General features: G+C 39.8%; 1 protein-coding gene and 1 long non-coding RNA gene across 2 annotated transcripts in view; one reads left to right on the top strand and one right to left on the bottom strand.

The window, feature by feature from the left end:
- The window catches only part of LOC137621414 (uncharacterized), a 69765-nt gene that overhangs the window by 42703 nt on the left and 4730 nt on the right, over positions 1–22332 (top strand). The window lies entirely within an intron of this gene.
- LOC137621412 (tetratricopeptide repeat protein 17) overlaps positions 18230–22332 on the bottom strand; it is a 64973-nt gene continuing 60870 nt past the window's right edge. Inside the window, exon 20 of the mRNA XM_068351712.1 lies at positions 18230–21008. Within this exon, the coding sequence (XP_068207813.1) occupies positions 20880–21008 (129 nt within the window). The 3' untranslated portion in view covers positions 18230–20879. The remainder of the gene's footprint in view (positions 21009–22332) is intronic.

Raw genomic sequence — 22332 nt, 5'->3', positions numbered from 1 at the left:
TTTCTGAGTCCCTAAATGCCATTATTTTGAATTAATACAGCCAGGTTTTTTTTATAAAATATATTTGAATCAAAGGTTTGTGCAAGTGGCCAATGGTTTAAGCTGAAGAGAGAGGAGTGATTAACTTCGACCAGTTACTCTTTATCTTATGAACAAATTAGGACTTATACAACTCCTTCGTCGTGGTTTTGATATTACCGTACAATGATGGAGTCACGTACTTGGTTCATAAATACAAATTTTAAATTACAAAGTTAATTATTTAGATAATTTTATGAATCGGTGATCAACTACTGCTTAAAACATGTTGCTCTTTTTTTATTGGCCGTTAAAAAATTAATTGATCATAGGGCTTCTTGGGTCTCTGTTGAAGGCATTGCTTGCTAATTGTAGGTTTAGCACCTGTTTAAACTTTTTTCTGTCTTTGTGTTAATGTGGTTTGTGGCAGATAAGATATTTTCTTCATACAGTATGAATAATACTTTATTTCAAAGTATGCCCTTTAACGAGGATAAAAGGAATTGGTAACAGTACAGTAGTAGTAGAGTATTGCCGTTAGATCTCGTTAACATTTACAAGAAAAAGAGGTAGGCCTAACTGTATGTGTTTACAAGGTGTTCATATAGTGTGCGACTTTGTGTAATTTGAAGTTAATTAATTGATACCAGGACCTTAAGTTTATTATTTGTGCAAATCACTATTCCGTGACATGATCTACGGTTGAAAAAGAACAAAGAATTCTTTAATTTAAAAGTCCTCGGGCGATCCAAATTTGTTCAGCATTTTAGGTGTTATAGCAGAAAGTAAATAAGAGAAATCTTTACTTGCACTCTTTCTATGAATGTGAACACATGCCACTGCCTGAATCTGAAAACGACATTGTTGTAACTGTCCAATTACTGCTTGTCGGAGAGTAAAATCAAGATCTTGATATTCATCAGTTTGCACAATATCGTTACCCATCTGCTGCGATTCAACTAGAAGGTCGACCATGTGACAGATTTAGTCATTTTCATGCAATTCGCTGCTGATTTATATCGCTTGTCTGAAATTCAAGGTACAGTTACTGGTATTCGTTGTTTTTTTTTTTTTTTTTTTGTCTGAGGCCAAGTTGCTTTTTTCCCGATTTTTCGAGTATTTTAATAACTTACCAAAATTCATCAGTTTTGTTGAGAATGAGCACACTCATGCATTTATAGTATTTATCACTGAATTTTTTGTACAGTATGTATGTTAAAAAGTTAAAGTTGCGGGTTTTAGGTCTTCACTCAGACGATCTACATCATTCTGCTCGGGCGACCATAAGCCAGCAGGGACTATCACTAGCCTCTTCTAACCTCCCCACCAGGCGCCACCTGGGGAGTACCCCCGGTAGAAGGTCTCACACTATCCGCGTCCTGGCGGGGACGTGAACTCGGGATCTCTGAAACAGAAGCCTGCAACGCTACCAACCTAGCTATCCGGAGTACACTGAAAATTTATTTCCCCTGATGATAATATGCTGCTCTTAAGCCCATTGAGTGCTTTTTTACCCGTAATAGACATGTCTGCATGGATATTTAGATAGATATTTATGAACCTTTAAGATTTAATTTTACTCGTTCGATTAACTACTGTATAATGTATCGTCTCGCCTTACATATCTTATTTCTTATCACCTTGTGAAACCTACTTGAAACCATAATCAAAATTAATGGTTATTCATATGGTAAGCTTATTTCACTTCCTAATGATAGGTAATGTCCTATTTTTGCTCAGTTACTTTAATACTCATTTTACCATCGTACTTTACCCCCTTTGTCCCATTTGGTTTTAGGTTTAATGTTCTCTATGAAATTTTAGTTTTACCGCCATCGTGTTGTTTATCTGTGTGGGTAGTTTTATCATGCCATTTCCAAACTCCTGTACAGTACAAGTCTTATTATACATTCAGTACCAGACATGTATTGCTGAAGGTTTGATCCTGCTGTAACCAAATTGTGGATCATATAAAGTAGTACTCCATGCTCCATGTTAGGCGTAGTTTTGAATACAAGCAAATTGGAATACGTGAATACAAATTTGAATTTGGTTACAAGTATTGCATTGGTGTACGAGGAAAAATTTGTGATATATGTACATTTTTCGTGGACAAGTATTAACGAAACTAGCACGCAGTGTGCATAAATCAGTCAAACTGTACTTGTACACCACCCACGCAATACAGTATTCAAAGGCTTTTTATCCTATTTTGTTTCACATTAGCTCCCCCTGCCCTTGCTCAGCACTTGTAGAAATATCATCTCATGAGTGTGGCTTTGGACCTGTTTTTTGTACTGTTGGGAATACATACGCTTTGTTGAGTTTTGATCACTATTGTTCATTATTTTGTGCTGCGTTGTAAACTTAACAGTATAGTATCATGACAGTGGCCTCCAAGGTGACTAAGAAAGATTATAAGAAAGAGATGATTAAAAAAGTGAAAAACAATTTTTGCAAGAACAAGGTATATGTACAGCTGGCATGCCAAAATTGTGTAACGTACCATGACATTAACGATTGGTAGGCTTCAACTAAGATTCTGAACAGAAAAAATAATACATCAAATCATTTGATGCTGTGAAACTGATACTGACTTTTACGAATTAATGGCAACATGTTCTTAACGTTTAAATGTTTCTGCATATCTGGATAGGTGAGAAGCAGCTAGCAGATGATATGATTAACAAAAACCTTATTTGGTAAGAAGCAATGGTATTGAAGCTGCATAAGGTACAGCATCAAGAGAATGCAGAGGAGATTTCAGCTGTAGAGGAGGAGAGACAGGAACAAACGACAAGTGAGTTTAGGGAGGTGTTAGGGTTTCAGTAGGGTGAACGGCAAATATACTGTACAGTATATACCGACAATGGTATGTTGCATTTTCATGCCATTTTAAAGTAAAGACAAAAGTAGTTGGCCTTAGGTTCCTTGCAGAGACTGGGTGTAAGGGTGTAAAAAAAAAGATGACAAAGTGCCCAGAAAGCTCAAATTAAGTGATTTATTTAGTTCTAGTGAATGTCGTTTAAGAGAGAAAGTTCCCAATAAGGTTCTCATTGGGGAGATTCACCCTCCCAGCAGTAACCCCCTAACCCTTCTCTCTCATCTTCCTCACACCAGCCACAACTCTCCTCAAAAATAAAGTGTGAATGAATTTTTCAATATTTCCTTATTTTATTGTGAATCATTACTTTGTATTAATTTCTGATGTTAGTGGTTATAAATTGTTTAATATCGGTACAGTAATTAGCATTACACAAACCATTAAGATTGAGTGTACTGTATATATGTACATATGGATGTATGAAATGCATCGAGGGAATTTCTTTAAATTCCTGTGAGAAGAATAGTCTTAGTTTACGAGCATCTTAGTTTGTGAGCTCATATCCAGAACAAATTAAACTCCTAAGCCCAGGTACTACTGTTGTTGATTACGGTAGGTGGAATTTCAGAAGATTAAATTTAGTGTACAGTAATCCTTTTTTTTCTTTAGATTGATAAGAGCCGTGTTTCATTGAGCATTCTACTTATTTATATCATTAGTTTCTTATTTCCATATTATTGTTTATTTATTCCAATTTATTTTCTTAGTTTTAGGCTGCTTTCCCTGTTAGGGGCCTTAGGCTCGTAGCGATTGTTTTCCCAACTAAAGTTACATCTTTGCATGTCATGATAACTAAACCCAAGCAAATGGGGACAAGCCAGTCCAACTTACTACTGCTCTCAATAGGCGAGCTTGTAGTGTAAGCAAGTTAACACAGAATGTGCTTTCCCCCGAAGGTCGCTCATGAAAATTTTCCCTAAGGTAGCTCCTGAAAAGAAAAGATTGAAATAACAGGAGACTATAAGCAAGTATGAACAGATGTATGAGTTGTTTGCTGACAGGAGGTTCTTTCAGTTCAGAATTTGAGCCGAATGGTGAGCGTGCACAATCAATAGTCTACTCGCAATTTGGAGATCTTGCACCATTAGTACAGCCTGCTTGAGCTCGAAAGTGTGTGTATCAAGACTCGATGAGTGCGCGCCATGTGGGGACCGCAGGAGAGTGGGTTGGTACTCATAATCAGAAGAGCGCTCACCAATAGGTGAGTGCGCGTGCCATCTTTAGGGTGTGCATGAGCATGTGAATGCTGTAAGTCTAATAAATGTAAAGTAAGTGTTGAGTTTTCAACATGAGCAGTGTTAGACCAATTGAAGAGTGCATAATCTCTGAAAAGGGCATGCAATTGCAAACAGAAGAATGTGCACAAAAATGAGAATATTCAGTCCTAAGAATGCTTGCTAAAAGTAGAGCATGCATGTGTGCACATAGGTCACCGAACTCTCGTGAGAGAGTACACGCGAACAGGCAATTGCTCTTAAGTATGAGCATGTGATGTCTCTCGAATTTATCATCATAATTCTCTTGAGAGAGAAAATTCACTTTCTGAGGACATAATACTATGCCCCTTGTCAGCTGGAGAGTGTGTATCCCTGAGAGAGTGAATGACAGTCTTGTCACGCTTCCAAGAATTCGGCAAACTGCGTCGAAGGAAATCTCTTATTCGTCCTCTTAAGACGAGTAGAACGGGGTGAAGCCATTACTGATGATGATGTAGAGAATGGACTGGGAGGCGAAGCAGGCCATAGCCACTTTGTTCCCTTACATAAAGATCTTGATTTGGAAGTTGATGGTTCCTTTGAAGGCAGAGATCAGTGATGAACTGCACCTCCTGGCGGTTGAGCAAGGTGGATGTGTTCACGCCAAATGCTTCTTCCGATAGTGCATTAGAAGACTAATGAAGAGGAGTAGACTTTGCCTTAGAAAGCTTGCAGAAGTCTTCCTTCAACTGAAAACCCTCCAGAACTAAGGATGGCCATAACTTCCTTGGGGTATTGTCTTTGTGTGCATCGTCACATGAAAGTAATATTTCTTTGGGTTCACTGCGAGGAGAAAGAATACTCACTTCTCTAGAGGAAGCAGGTAAAGCCAACATGCTCTGGGCTTGTACTAAAGTTAATTTGTTCCGACACAGAGACTTACCTCAAAACACTTTCTTAGGAGGTTACTGGTAACTCCTCTCAAACGACCAGAGTTTTGTGTAGTTTACCCTACCCCCATGTTCTATAGTGACCTGATTAGCGGGAGAGAACGTGACCTGGGAGCAATGCCCGATGACGGTCACGTGGCTTAGAGCCTGACCCGGCAGTAAGTTTTCTGGTCGCGTCGTGTTCACACGCCGCTCCTCATTTATCTGTGCGACCCCCTTTGTGTGCGTTACCATGTGGTTACCACATGGTCTCGATTCCTTCATGGGTGATTAGTGCCTTAACTGTGTTCTTTTATGATCGTTCCTTTGTGCTTTTACTGGCGTTTTAGTGCTTTCCCTTTGCTATATACTTGTGTCTAGCGATCTTTTTGTTGTGCTATGGAGCACGATCGCCGTTGTCCTGGGCCTAGAGCCGGGAAATCGTGTAGGGCTTTCTTGTCAAAGCCTGTTCGCCGTCAGACACGTGTCCCGAATGTGCCGATTGGAGCGAGGTCCAATGGGTGAAATGCGGCACGAAGAAGAAGAAGGCTTCGAAGAGGTCTCCTAGGGAAACTAGCTTGTCTTCCCCTGCGACGTCGGCAGGAGAGGGGCCAGGTAGAGTGCATTCTTCTTCCCCTACTCAGAGTAGGGGACGAGGTAAGTCCTTGAAGTGTAAGAAGTTGGTGCCTCTTTCCCAAGGGAGTGATGTTGTGGGGGAGTCTTCTTTGTCTAGGGCAGATCAGGCGCCTGCAAGTAAGTGTGTGGGAGTCCGAGGGACGCGACTCTCTCTCGTAGGGACAACGTCTCGGCGGAGGACCCCATGTGGCCTAATAATGTTCCATTTTTTATCACCAGATTAATGGCTAGAGGCCTCAGGCTCGTCAGCTACGGAAGGATCCGCTGGCTTGGGATGTACCAAGGACGCCGTTGAGGTCCCCACTGGACATGGAGGAGGGCCTATGCTAGTCCTTCCCCTTCATGGCTCGTTCGACGGCGTGGTTACCGGCAAAGCCATCAGTTCCAGAGAGTTTTTTCTGCCATCTACGTCAGGATTACGGTGTAGCCCCAAGAAGCCACAGTCCAGTTTGAGGTCGCAGTACGAAGGCAAGTCAGACTCTTCAGGCGACACAGGAGGAAGAGAGATCGATCTGTGTGGAGGAACTCCAATTGCGGTCTCCCCCAGGATCTCGGGACAGGAGAAGTCCCCGTTCCCCTCCATACAAGCCAAGAGCCTCGCCAGGGAGTCAGTCGATGAGCGGAGGACCTCGTCTTGTTGGCCTAAGTCCCATCCTTGAGCTACTCCATCCGCTCAGGGGAGGGAGCCGTCTTCTAGGATGGGCAGCCTCGACAGGTCTCCCCATCGAGATGATAGACGAGGACGGGCACCTCCGTCGAACTGTTTTACGGAAGAGCCCGTCCGTCATCCAGGACCTCGAGGAGGCTGGGTCTCGATCCCAGACAACAAGCTGAGGGACCTAACTAGGACCTCAGGCTTGATACCTAAGCGAGCAGGAGACAGTCCTCCTAGAAGGGCCTCCAAGAGCCTCGCCAGAGAGCCACCCAAGGAGCTGAGGACCTCGTCTTGTAGACCTAAGTCCCATCCTAGAGCCACTCAATCCGCTCAGTGGAGGGAGCCGTCTCCTAGGATGGGCAGCCTCGACAGGTCTCCCCATCGAGATGATAGACGAGGACGGGCACCTCCGTCGAACTGTTTCACGGAAGAGCCCGTCCCGTCGTCCAGGACCTCGAGGAGGAAGGAAACGTCGGGCGAAGAGGGTAGAATGAGCCGAGGGTCCCGTCAAGGTCCCCGTCGGATAGGCGTAAGGCCGCGAAATAGACGACTCTACCCGACTAGTGTAGGGAGTCGCTGTTTCGGACGGGCAGCCTCGTCGAGCCAGCTCAGATGAGCGGTCGACAGGGGCGGCTTCCTCCGTCGGGCAACACCACGGAAGCTGCTTCCCCCTCGAAGTGAGACAAGGAGGACGGAGGTTCTCGCCTCCACGGCAGTACCCATCCTCAGTCCACAACCTAGGGCGGAGGTGCCAGTCGCCACAGCTCATGCCAACGGAGGACTCCACTTACAGGGCGGAGGCACTCGTCGCCACGGCAAGACCCATCCTAGCGGAGGACTCCACCTTTAGGACGGAGGTCCTCGCCACCACGGCGATGCCCATCATAACGGGGGACCCGCCTACAGGACGGAGGCCCTCGCCACCACGACTATGCCCGTCATAATGGAGGACTCCGCCTATAGGACGGAGGTTCTGGATGCCACAGCAATTCCCGTCCAGTGTAAGCTGAAAGTCCCGCCTACAATCACGAGCTCTGTAGGAGGCTCTCCGGGGGCAGCCTCGACTAGTCAGCCCGCGGAAGGAGTCGTCGAACACCTTCACGGAGGAGCCCGTCCCCTCCTCGAAGGCTTGAAATGACAGAGGCACCCGTCTCGCCTGGAAGGGCTTAACCGCGAGACTCGTCAGAGCGGAGGGACCCGTGCTGACTCTACACGTGCTCTTATCCCTCCGTGGCACCCTTCCACGGAGGAGCATGTCCCTTTATCAAAAGCTCGTTAAGTGACAGAGGTGCCCGTCCCTCCGGAAGGTCTTAGCCGCAGGCTCCGTCAGAGCGGAGGTGCCCGTGATGAATCTACACCCCATCGCCGGACGGAGGACTTGGGTACGGATGCGAATCTTGGAGGGTGATCTCCTTGATAAGGGGACAAATTGAGCAGCCACTACTTCAAGAAGTAGTTGACTGGCGCTCTGGCCTTAACAGGATTATGGAGGAGCCTGTCTAGAAGTCATCTTTGGCTCCTTCCGAGGAGAGGGACGTAAAGTTGGGCGTACCCATATTGATAGGTGTTCACCCGCATAGGGACACCTCCAAAGGTCACAGTTCAGCCAAACTGCTACGGGACCTGAAATCACAAAGCAAGTATTATGTCTTAGAAGGACGTCCACTTGGGGCTAGCGAGAGGACGTCCTAGTAGGGGTAGGACAAGGTGCCACGGAAGACCGGCTAAATCTCAGTTTACCCAAACCAACAGAATGACTTACTTGGGAATAACCCTGGATTCGTTACAGGTCAAGGCCTTTCCCATCCATAGACAGGCTGGACAACCCGGACCAAGTTCTCCTTCCCTTCCTTCGAGGACATCCCAGAAGAATGAAGGATGGGCAGAGGTTGGTAGGACATCTGGTGTCCTTAGAAAAGCTAGCTCCACACGGATGACAGAACCTAAGGAGGGTTCAATGGAACTTTAAGGAGAATTGGAACCAGAGACGCTCCCCGGACAAAGTGGTGCCAGTCCGGCAAGAAACCAGACAAGCCGTGGAGTGGTGGCAGAATCGGTCACACACTCTAAAAGGGATGCCAACCTCCAAAATCCGCCAGTTTACGGACGGGTAGAAAGAAGGAGGGGGAATGCACCTCCGGGGAAAAGGACAGCGAAGGGGACTTGGACAGAAAGGGAGAAGTCCCTACACAGCAATGTCCTAGAGATGAGAGCGGTCCAGGAAACCTGCAAACATTTCACGGAAGACTCGTAAGGGAATTCAGTGGCCCTGATGTCAGACAATGCAACCATGGTTGCATACGTTAAGAAGATACGAAGGGCCCGTGACCATGCCTCTCCCCAGCGCAGGACGGAGGAAGTGGTTGGTGAGACTACGACGGTGATGGAGGACTCCGCGTATAGGAGGGTACTCGCCTTGATTAAAAGCTACAATAGCCTGGTGGAACCTGTCTCACAGGAGGTGGAGGCGTGGACCTCGGGCTGGAACAAGTTTCTAGCCTACACCGCCCAGAAGAAGTCCTCACTTCACCCCTCCTGAGGCCAGGAACGTGGGAAATGGAAGAACCCACATAGACAGAGTTATAACCCGCAATAGCGACCCCAGCACAGGCTATAGAGCGGCGAAACTCCTGCAGGGAATTAAGGCCCAAAGTAATTACCACACGTTGGAAGGTAGACCAAACGGGGCAGGCAAGACAGGGGAAACCCTGGACATCCTTTGACAGGGCTTCTCAGACGGAAGGGCGTCATCAGATGCCACCTTCTTCTCCCAGTCCGAGTCCGCTGTTTCAGAGGGAGAGCTGAGATCAAAAGAGTTGTGCGATCTGGCCCTTCAGATCCTGGATTGGGAAGGAGAAGAGGAAATCAACCTGACAGCAAGCTTCATTCTGGGGAAGAAGAATGTCCTAGCAGACGGCCTCAGCAGAACGGGACAAGTAGTAGCGTCGGAGTGGTCCCTGCACCCACAAGTGGCCAGCGACATCATTCAGATGTGGGGACCCCCGGTAATGGATCTGTTTGCAACAAGGTTGAACGAACAACTCCCCGTATTCTGTTCACCTGTCCCAGACCCAAAGGAGGCATTGGAGGACGTGTCTCAATACAGATGGGACGACCTAGACGTGTACAACTTTCCCCCCTTCTCCCTAATAAGTCAAGTCCTCAACAGGGTGAGGGCAGCAACCAACCTAAAGATGACTTTGGTAGTGCCTTTGTTGGCCGGAGAGAGAGAGTGGTTCGCAGACCTAAAGAGTCTCGCCACTCTCCCTCCCTGGACTCTTCCCAACATACCAGACCTATGGAGACAACCACATTTTCAGCGGTTTCACGAAACCCACAAGCCCTTCGTCTTCGCGCCTGGAGGTTATCCAGCGCCTCCTGAAAAGACAAAGGTACTCAAGCAAGACAGCTAGGAGGATGACCCTTTACCTGAGGAAATCCTCTACGGCCGTCTACCAATCCAAATGGACGTTGTGCGTTAAGTGGGCAAGGACAAGAAGATAGAACCCTTAGAAGCATCCGTGCCCATTATAGCGGATTTCCTGGTCCAGCTCAGGGATAAGTTGGCCATGACAGTCCCAGCGGTTAAGGGAGTTCGAGCTGCCCTTGGTCAAGTTTTTCTCCTGAAATGCATAGTTCTGGGTTCTTCAAGACAGATGTCCATGCTCATCAAGGCTTTCGAGCAATCAGGGCCCTTCTGCCCCGAGAATCCCGAATTGGGACCTGGCAAGGGTTCTGGATATGCTTCGAAAAATACCATTCGAACCCTTAAGAGACATCGTAGACAAGAATCACGCATTCAAAGCAGTCTTCTTGTTAGCGTTAGCCTCAGCTAAGAGGGTGAGCGAGCTACAAGGATTATCGTATGAGGTGGAGCACTCTAGAGGATGGAAGGAGACAACCTTTAAGTTAGCCCCCTCCTTCGTCGCCAAGACACAGGATCCGTCAGTTTGGGTTCCGAGGTTTGAGAGCTTTACTATCCCAGCAATCCCAAATGAAGGAAACCAGGAAGATTTGAAATTGTGCCCCGTCAGGGTGATTAGGAAGTATCTTAAAAGAACGGCGAAGCTCCGCCCGTCTATTAAGAACCTCTTCGTTTCCTGGGGTAAAATGAAAAAGAACATCTCCAAGAATACAGTTTCCTTTTGGGTCAGACAAGGAATTAGACAAGCTCCCTCAAATGAGGGGTTTTCAGTGCCAAGAGAACCCAGGGCTCATGATGTTAGGTTCTAGGCACCTCCCTTGCATCTGAAAAGAACATGTCGGTAGCTCAGGATCTTCGAGCAGGAACTTGGCCTAACCAGTCGACATTCACCGATCTTTATCTCAAGGACTGTACGAGTAAGTCCCGGGGTGGGCTTTCGATTGGGCCGGTCATCTCAGCCTTCAATTCGGTTTGACGACTTAGGCCCCGGGCTCGATAGTGAACCACAAATAATCTAGACACAAGTGGGCTTATTTTTCGCTTTCGCCTTTTTCCCCCTTTCTCTCGTACTATCAGTCGTCCTCAGAGCTGTCGCTCATTAGACAAGCCTCAAGAATCAGCAATATACATCAAGCACAACAAGGATTATTTGGAAGGGTAAGTGTTATAACACACTTAATGAGTCCCTTGCGTAGTTTATCCTACTGTCCATCGGGGTCTAGCTCTAGGAGGCACTCCCACCTCCTAAAGTGTAAGTCTCCTAAGAAAGTGTTTCGAGGTAAGTCTCTGTGTCGGAACAAATCACAAATTTTAAGTAATTTGTATTTTTCCTAACATACTTACCGAGAAACACTTTCGAGTTATGTCCCCCCCTACCGTCCCCGCAGTGCCTCACTGACCTCGAGTATTGTTCCTTACATAAAACTTACTGCCAGGTCAGGCTCTTAAGCCACGTGACCGTCATCGGGCATTGCCCCCAGGTCACGTTCTCTCCCGCTAATCAGGTCACTATAGAACATGGGAGTAGGGTAAACTACACAAAACTCTGGTCGTTTGAGAGGAGTTACCAGTAACCTTCTAAGAAAGTGTTTCTCGGTAAGTATGTTAGGAAAAATACAAATTACTTAAAATTTGTGATTTAATATTGTCATCTTCCCCTCAGAGGAAACTGACAGTGAAAGATCAGAAGCCAAAAGTACCAGAGGGAAAACAAAGAAGACCAGTGGATTTCTTAGACTTCAAGGGAAACCCCGAAGGCAAAGAATCCTCCTTGCCCTTCTTTCTTCTCCTGCCACTAGGGGATGACCACTCCTAATATTCCTCGCAGAGGGACAAGTGTAAGCAGTAATGACCCCAACTTGCTCACGAAGGTTCTGCACTGCCAGTCTTAGGCAAGACTGCATGCAAAAACATGGTTCTTTCATTTAACTCATGCACAGCAGTCAAACAATGTTGAAAATAAAAATTAAAATTAAAAGCTAAGTTTGAGACATTGAGCGCACGTCGGTACAGCTCGGTGGCTGAAGTCAAAGTGACCACTATGTAAGCCAACTACGTACGAGGAACTGCCAACTCATTATTAAATTGTAACAGCCAAGTTCCAGCTTTGCTAAAGTTATACTTCTATTAAAGGTTGAGGGTTTGTAACCATGTAGGAACAACTTTATAGTCTTGATATTCAGAATTACAAAGACATGCAGTATGCATGAAGGAACTGACAAGTGGTACAGTAATATGCAAAATGTCAGGATGTGCTCTTTTGGTTTTATATAAAGATGCATTTTTTTTTTCTATGGTTCACTCTTAAGACTTTTATATTATTGTTTTTGTCTAATTCACTAGCATATTAATTATAGATTTTTTTGTAATCAAACCCATTCCTTTAAGGGTTATTTTTCAAAGAGATTATTTTTTTTCAGGTGATCTAAAATACTGGAGTTTAAGTCTTATAATGGAGGAATCGAATCCAGATGGATTACTTCACTACCCACCATGAACTACTTTATGAAATAGAAAAGGGATTTTGATGAAGGCAAAATCTATTTCTGGGCGAGGGACCTGTGTCGCCCAGTGAAATGCTCCTTATAGCACCATTTCTAAGGTATAAATACTGCTAAATATACAAGAGAAAAAAGTTGCATGGAATGCCAGGAATAAACCCAGCTCGCTCACTCTATTGAGTGTCGGTATAGTAACTGGGGTGTGTTAGAACCACTGCAAGAGATCCCTTACCAATTAGTCCTCTCCTTCCTCAATATCTCCTGATACTACGAGGTGTAAGGTTAGTTCTGGCCTGTTTCAAGTTTTTATAAACCTAATTTGAAAATTTATTTCTTGTGACCGTATATGATAATCTCTTAAAGATGTTAATAGTGGACTGTATACAGTATTTCTTATTAAGAGAGTGGGAGCATTAAAGTTTTGGTATTTGAATGAGTTATGGCTGTTAGTGGTGTATCATACTTCCTATTAGGCCGTTCAGAATACACCAATAATGTTTAAGATTTAAATTTTCTAACGTTTTGTTAATGCAGCTCGTCATGCTTCTGACAAAAAATTCCAAATCCAAATTTAAAAAGGGAATTTAATTAATAGGGTTTTAATGCTTTAGACTGATCAATTATCTGTGATGGGGATTAAATGCTTATTGACATTTGATCAGATTTCCTTTATTTTGCTGCTTTTGTGTTAAAACAGAAGCATACCAATAAACTAAAATTCTTAACTCTCACTTGGCTGGTTTGGAGGGAGTTGGTCTCCTAAAGGGAACAAAATTAATTTTGATTGAATAAATCAGAGCTTTGTAAAAGCATTAAATTCCTATACCAAAAAGGTGTTAAAATTATGACAAGTGCTTGAAAGGGCTTTTTGTTAAATGACATTTGCTGTTGATTGAAATTTTAGCATTCACTCAAAATTATTTATAACAATGGTATGGCTCACTGGTTCTCATTTTATTTGGATTTATGTCTGGAAATGAAAATACACAAGGCCCTCAAGAGGGCTTCCTTCCTGTTTTTTTCTCATACAATTCACTACAAACACCCAAATACTTTGATCCTTCTTACTCTCTCCCTTCCGGACAAATGGAAACGAGATGTTAATGTGCTCAATTCGTACTAGAAATTTCATTCATTTTCATTATCTCCTGGACTCTAGGCTCCATGCTTTCCATGGAGGTAATAGCCAATAGTGAAATTCATTCGTGCACTGTAGGAGTTACTTAATGATCTTTGTAACATCACTTCGGCCCCCAAGTTGTGCCCAGTTCTATTTGCCTCCATTCCTTCCCATCTTGCTATTGGAATTATTAACTTTCACTTCATAAATGTAACTTAAAAGTTTCCCCCCCATTGTATGTGGACTCTTAATGGCCTTCAGTATCAGGGCATATACAGTACCCAATATTCTCAAATGATTGTTTTGCATATCTTCAAGACCTAATTAGGCTTACTAAAGCTATTAAAAGGGCCCATCTGTTGTCAAGTAGGATGAGATCAGTCTCACAAATTTGGACTTTAAAAGACATTTTGAGCTTTTAATTCTTTCAGGCCTACTCGAAGCATTCCAAAAATAGCTCACTGTCACCAATGTGAACCTCCCTACTATACTATTGGATCTTCACTAACACATGGCCCTTTGGTTTACACTGGCTGGAAATTTAAATAGCAAGAGCCTCCAACATCTTTTTAATCCTGAATCCTTTATCTTATTTTATACTCTTCAGACCAATAATGTAAAACCCATAAAAGTGAGACTTCCATGAAGAAATCTTGACATTTCCTGATATCCAATCTTACCTTAGCAGTTCCTTGTTTTTTTTTTCCCAATTAACAAGGTCGCAGATTAGATCATGCCAACCTAATGATGTTGAATAACAACAGGTTTTGGCAAAGTGTTTCTTACCTGAAGTCATCATAGCAAGGCAATGTATATTTGCTTAATGCTTAACTTGTTGTTCAGTGTAATGAATTGAGTTGTCTTTATTAATTTGGGTCATAATGCCAGACACTGGGACCTAGAGGGCCATTCAGTACCAATATGCAATTGGGGGAATAACACACAGTTGCTGCATGAAATAAAATTCAATAGGTTAAGATACCAAGAGGCAAGAACAGGGGTATAGATTAAGGGTAAAAAAAACTAAGTACTGTACAGTTTATGTGAAAAAAAAATGCTGCTGAATAAACTTTTTTTTAGATAATGCCTACAGTCCACTGTTTGAGGTTAATTGGCAGCACTAACCCTGACAGGGACTTTACTGTAGTGATATAATCTAGAGGGAATTAGTTAGAAACCATAAAAAAAAAGTTATATGCTTACCAGTGCAGTACTGCTTCATTACTACTCTTCCTACTGCATGCTTTATCTTCTATTCATTATCTAGCTGCTAAATCAATTTGAGAATCTAGGTTATTAAGTAGGAGTTCTATGGATACAAATTCCTCCAATATTTTGAATACATTGTCAAATTATAAGGCAGGAATGATAGCACAGTTTTAAAGAATATTTCATTTTTTTTTCTAAATTTTACATAGAATATTTTTTTTTACATGAGTATTAATAATGATTTTTCAAAGATATTTTTTTTACAATGGTACAGTGCCTTGCAAAAAAATTCAAACATCATGATGCAGAATAAATTTGAAACCCTTAATACTTTTTTTGCTGATAAATAAAGAAGACAAAAGCTTAGCTTAATCACACCTCACTTCACTCGCTTATATAAGATTACTGCAGTTCCATTACAATACTGAAACACAAACACTGTAAATAAGGTGGAATTTAACGTGTACAGCACTTTAACCCTTTTACCCCCAAAGGACATACTGGTACGTTTCACAAAACTCATCCCTTTACCCCCATGGACGTACCGGTACGTCCTTGCAAAAAAAATGCTATAAAAATTTTGTTTTTCATATTTTTAATTTTGAGAAAATTCAGGCCTTTTCCAAGATAATGAGACCAACCTGACCTCTCTATGACAAAAATTAAGGCTGTTAGAGCAATTTAAAAAATATATACTGCAAAATGTGCTGGGGAAAAAATAACCCCTTGGGGGTTAAGGGTTGGAAATTTCCAAAGAGCCTGGGGGTAAAAGGGTTAAATGAACAATCACCAGACTGATATTTAATCACAAATAATAAATTTATATCAACATTCAATAATGTATCAGCCCTTACAGTATTATTACATACTTTAGACTAAAATAACATTATGCGTTTCTATGAAATTTAAAGGTAGACGATACAACTTTTATAATTTTTTTTTTTATAAATTTTAATTACTCCAGAAGGAGGAAAGCAAGGCAAATTTTCACTATACATAAGCCCCTTTTAAACATAAAAGTTTGGTGTCGCAATACCACTTTACAAGAATGTATCTCACAAAACATTCAAGTTCTACTTGGGAAACTAATGGTTGTACACAAACATACATATTAACCCTTTTACCCCCAAAGGACGTACTGGTACGTTTCACAAAAAAATGCTATAAAATTTTTTTTTTTTCATATTTTTGATAATTTTTTGAGAAAATTCAGGCATTTTCCAAGAGAATGAGACCAACCTACCCTCTCTATGACAAAAATTAAGGCTGTTAGAGCAATTTAAAAAAATATATACTGCAAAATGTGCTGGGAAAAAAAAAAAACCCTGGGGGTTAAGGGTTGGAAATTTCCAAATAGCCTGGGGGTAAAAGGGTTAAACATTTTAAATAGAGCATTCAAGACTAAATCGATAATATGCCACAGGCCTTGCTATACACGTGGCTAATACTGCAACATAAATACATCTAAATGAGCACCAGCCAGAGCAGAGTAAAAATTATTTATATACAATCAGTGGAATGATAGATGAAACTGATGTGAATATTTTATATATAATATACATTACAGTATGCTACATCAAAAATACCTTTAAACATTCTCTTACTTTGTCTTTAGATTTCTAGTAAATGAAATGTTTAAGTTTAGTGACATAGGTAAAAAAAAAAAACTTATTTACATAAAATTAAACAAGACTGGCTCTTACATAAACAGTTTAGTTTTGTATGGCTATCACACCATATGTAAATAGTTTAAAATTGTATGGTTCTCACATCAAATGTAAACCGTTTATACGTACACGTTCTGTGACCTTTTACACATTTATATAATGCACAGTAGTTTATTTGAAGAGACACACATCATTGATATTTAAAATGCCCTAGAATATAAACTTAAAACAAGAATGATTCAAGAAATCTTCCAGAATTATGAAATGCCCAATATTTTTTAGTGCTCTTTCCCAACTAAACAGAGAATAGGGTTTTTTGAGTTCTTTCTATACCCACCTTTGAATACAGCACTTTACATAATGTATAAGGCCAGTCTTTTCACACTTATGGCCTAGAGTCTAGACATTGAGTAATTTATTTTAATGAAAATTGATTGTCCTCAGAACTTTCATTGTTACTAATGTAATTATGCTGTAATAAAACCTCAAATAACTTTTCCCATCATGGGAATGATTTATTCTTACCAGGTATGTATGATCAAATATCCTTCAACATACGGTTTCATTTGAGATTAATAAAAAATTCTGTTGGATATATGTAGGCAAGTACTGTTGATTATTACACTCAACACAGATTTAATTACCTCAGGAATTTTAAAATTCTCAGAAGTTGAGAGAAAAGTGGAATTCCAAAGTATATGACGAAGTATTGACTCACAGTACCCTTGCTATCCAACCTCACAATATCCAAATGAAGGATAATTCTTTTTAACATAGTCATGCTTCTCCAATAATGGAACAATTGGCTATTTTGACAACCAATTGTTTATCAGGTAAAAACTTGAGTCAAGACACGTAATGAAATGAAATACATCTCAAAAGCAATTTCAAAATGTAAAGTGTTGTATAAAGTTTGTCCTTTTTAATTACTTTGTGAGTTCACATAGGCTGTCCCACACCTGCACAATAACTGAATGTAAGGTTGGATGCATTAAAGAGGGATGCAGTACTGAATAATTTCACTTGTCCTATATAGGAGTGAATGTAAATGAATGCCACACACAAGTTAAAAAACTTTGAGCACGCTGAAGTGAATCCTTTTCTCCAACTTCCCTGCTGCCTTGCTAGTCATCTTTGCCATTCTGAAAATCACTTAAATTTTTTTTGTATTCTATTTTTTGCTTGGCCCCTTTTCATGTGTATGCTGTTTGTACCCTATGGTTATTGATAGCACCTTTACTCATTTAGATTTTTGGGGGTATGGAAGATGATGACCTTCCAGCAATGACTCCCAATAACATCTTGAAAGTTCTAAGAATATGCTTTAAGAATTGGGCAAAATGTGGGGGATTTGACGGTGATCCAACACCATTGTATAATATCAGTAACAGTATCTACTGAATGCGATACATTGTGGTACTATCATGAAGATTTTTGTTCTGGAATTTCTTGCTAAATGCATGGGCTTACTAACAGCAGGGTTTTATGAAGGAGAAGAATGGTGTCGATAAAATTATAAGAAATTTAGGAAAAACTTCTTCACTAAACTGCATCAGTAACTAAGCAAGCAATGTTGACCTGTTTCAGGACTTTTATGCTTACATCCATGGTAGTTAGACATAATCAGATGTACTGCTTAATGGAAAAAATCATAGGCTTCAGCAATGTTGTTTTTTGCCAGAATCGTTAAATATTGGTTAATCTGTTACGTGAACAGAAGCGCTTAGTATTACTTGACAATGTAAAGCTTCTTCTTGACAATAGAGAAGAATGAGTTGCAAAAAGTTGCAGCATATTTGTTCTCATACAATGGCCCTAACAGTAGTAATACATTACCTTACAAAAACAGTAAATGCTTTAATATACACTTATCTCACTTTTGAAATATAGAATGCAAATTACCCTTGATGGGTAAGTTTATCAGAGGTAACCACTTACCCACTGAATATGCCCAATTCCCTGTTTAACTGATTAAGAGCATTACACATTCAGCTGATCCCTGGAAAATTTTCACTTTTCTATGAAGAGATGACACATGTAAATAGATGAATTGGTATATACATTACAAATAGAAATAAATATAAAATATAACCCACTATATTCATGAATACTGACATTCATACTTCACATTAAATAAAATCTTTTTACATTCATAAATGATTTTAAGTTTCCATCATAGAACCATAAAGAGCATACCCTTAAGAGGGTTTCCTCTTAATTAAATGATATTTGAAACTTCCAAATAAGCAATATTTTAGATAATAGCAATATTTTTAATCCAGGCAACCTTGCACTTAACTGCTTTCTACTGATTAGATGAATGTCCTGTTGTCCAAATATCAGTGTTTTACTTTCCCGCTCACTCTATGAGTTGAAGAACTTCGTTATGATAATACTTTTTAAATACCAGATGTAATAAATGTAAGACTTGAGAACTTACATACTAAATTATATATATTTAAGTTATGAAACAACACTTACCGAAGCCATAGGCTAGAAATATGTGTGAAACATATTTCAAGTATAAAGGCTTTGATAAGTGTTGTTTCATGAATGTTAAATATATATAATTCAGAATGTAGGTTCAGAGGTTCCTACGTAATATTACATAATTTAGTTCGTAATTTACTCTATAAACTGTATAATCACAATTCTGTAATTGTGGCCAAACAAATCTATGAGATTTGGATAACAGGATATATATCCAATCAGTGGCAAACAGCTATGTGCAAGTTTTCTAGATTTAAACAAGATAGGCTTTAAACCACTTATGATTTAGTGGTCAATATGCATACAGTACTCCAGATGCTTCCTGCTAGGGTTTTAGTCCCTCCATAAATATTTATTTAGACAGTCCTACAATCGAAAGAAGAATACAAAGCTATAATGTACATCATTAAAAGTCCAATTAGAGGTATAACATATACATTACTGCACATTGTGTACATATTTTTTAATCCCTTTTCTATTAAAAAAAAAATACTTATCCCAAAACGTGGTGTTAAAGTAGAGGTCTGTGTGCATTAATGATTTTGTTTTAATAGTTATATACTGAATATACATTTCATTAATGTGCTTACTTTTTAAAATATCCCTAAGACTTCTTTATTATGCAGTTCTTAATTCCCCCAAAAAATCCTATTTAAATTAAATGTGTTAAACTCAAGATTTTTTTATTGTTTAGGATATACTATTTTCTCGTTTCCTCCTACTTTTTAAGCTCCTTTTTATTTTACTTCTGTTTAAAACTTATATGAACTGATATATTCTGAAACCATTCCTCTAATACCACTTAAAAGATAAATACACAGAACTTTTATCTGTTGTTATTCTATACTTTTACCTATTACATATCATTCACACCGAACCTCAGCAAAATTCCTTTAACATAAGTCAGCCTCAAGTACAGTATGCTGCCATTTCATGCACAGCTTTCTATTTGGCATCATTTGTCCTGCAATCTTGCAATACTAAATTCATACCAAGAACAAGGGACACCTATAATGTGTGCTTGATAAAAGAAAAGAAAAAGTAAGGATAAATTAAGTAACATTAAAATTTAACCTTGCGTAATTTCAAAGTCTACCCGCACATTGCTTCCAAGGTATGCATGGCAAGGACTGACTAGATATTGCTCATGTTTAGGATACTTCTACAGACATCGTCCACATACTAGCACACTTGGAAATTAATTGATCCACATGAAGTTTTAAAATTATTTGTACCTTTGAGATAGGTATAAATTATTTTTCTTATATCAGAAGCTAAATATATTTTTCCAGCAGAAATTGAATACATTATCGTACCTTATCACATTCATTTCAAATGCACAACATTCAATATGCTAGATAAAATTATGTATGGCAATACAATAACACAAATTATTTTGAGATGCTGGTTCTAATGCAAACTCTGTATACTTTAAAAACTTGCGCTTACTAATAATTTACGGTTTAATATTTAGTTGATTGCTATCAAGTTTATCACTCTAGTAAACTTAAATGAGTATATTCATGATAAATTAAAAATACAGTACATAACTATTGATTATATACTGTATATCCACCTTTTGGTAGAATAAATGTGGAAAACTATAGCAAGATAGTGGACCTTGTAAAGTCTCACATACCAGATGTTTCTATTGGCAGCTCAATGCCTGTGTAAACACCACATGAAGGGGTACATTCAATTATAACACCTTCCATCTAAATGAATATTTCACACAATTATATGTATCTATATAGAAAATAAAAACTTTACTATAATTACTAGTTAAAATGGCACAAAAAATTTAAAACTAATCATAAAAAAATAATTTGTACTTAAAAACTGATAATACATATTCACAACAGAGCGTATTAATTTTGATGTGACCTTAAAGGCATCTTTGTTCTTATGAGCTTTGGCAAAATATATTATAAGCATGATAAGATCAGTGTACCATGGCCAAACACTAAGCTCGAGCCAACAAATAAAGAAACCCAAATTCAGTTGGATAGCTGGAGACTCGTCTCGATAAAACAAACTATTGCCATGCTACAACAGATCAGAAGAAAAGTTTATCACAATTTTCAAACACATGACTAAGACAAATTATGCAGCTACAATAAAACTTTACCCTTAGCTGATTAATCAGTCAATCAGTTAGACAAAGTTTCCTCGCTGAGAGTTGCACACTGGATAGCCCTCAATCTATCCCGTGCAGGTTCAAATGATGACTGAAGAGCTAAAGTAGATTGGTAAAATGCTGTAGCTTTCTCCAAATCACCCTACCATAAAGAGAAATAAAAAAAAGCATATTAATTACCAATTATTACAAAATTTGAAAGAATGTATTAAAATCTTACTTCCTAGATTTATTGAAAAGACCCAGTTCAGGTCTGCAGATTGTCCAGATTTGCAATATATAAGCTTTATCAAATTATTTGAATTCAAATTACCAGGATAATAATCACTTGGGGTACCATTAATACACTTATGCATTACTGAAGGCTTATTTATATTGGCCTAAAACTATTTCACAAGTGAAATATGCCTAGCACTTTTGTTCACTATTTGTGCTTCCACTAGCCAAGCCTAAGTTCTCCAAAAATAGGTAGCCATTTATGCTAAGCTCATCATCATCACCACAAATGTTTTCCCTTCATGGGACTATTTGTAAAAATTAGTTCTTTCCATTGTCTTCAGTAATGTATGTCTCCTGCCCCTTTTAGCCTGACCCTGGTAAGGGTGTTGTGCCATCACTGCAACCCAAACAATATACTATGGTAATTACTACAGGGTATTTGCCGTGTTCATTTGGCCCATACATGCACTTGCTTTATATCTTTCTATTTTAATCCCTTTGTTACCACTTCCCTTCTCCCATCTTGCTTTCTAACCTCTTAACATTTTATTCATAGTTCAAGTGTAGGGTTTCCCACCGTTGTACGTGGGTACTAAACGGCCTCACTGACCCCATCACTGGGGATTATAGCCTCTAATTCCTAAATCCAATCTTTCTATCATATCACCAGGAATGTCTTCAAATCTCAAAAAAATGTAGGATTAGATATGAAAGGAATCCTTTCCACAGGTCCCTTCTTTCTTCTCTACTTTAGTTTTTTGTCTTCAAATATCCGTTCATTAAGTAGGATTAGATGTGAAAGGAATCCTTTCCGCTGATCCCTTCTTCTGTACTTTATTAGTTTTGCCTGAATTCCATATCAGGTTTAGGACTTACTTTCCATTTATCATGATATACTGTTATTTTCTTAATGATCCTAAGAAGTTCAAATCTATTGCAAAAGCTTTTCTCTTGACAGGTTGATAGTCTTACTTTCAAATATATTGCAGTTGATATGATACTTATATCTTTACCATTATTTGTCTTATGCGAATAATTTCATTCAATTTCCTTAAATCTTTTCTTCATTCCTTTTCTGTACTGGGTCACTTTCCCTGTTGCCACCTTGGGCTTGTAGTATTCTACTTTTCCAAATATCAGTGCAGGTTAGATAATATTACTCCATTCTTGTCAACATGTCCCCCAAATTACTCAATTTCAATGCAATTCATGTGACCAATTATTCCTCATTACAAAGGTTTTAATTA

The sequence above is a fragment of the Palaemon carinicauda genome, chromosome 28, assembly GCF_036898095.1.
Source record: "Palaemon carinicauda isolate YSFRI2023 chromosome 28, ASM3689809v2, whole genome shotgun sequence".
Lineage (NCBI taxonomy): Eukaryota > Metazoa > Arthropoda > Malacostraca > Decapoda > Palaemonidae > Palaemon > Palaemon carinicauda.
This window is presented reverse-complemented; position numbering and strand designations above follow the sequence as displayed.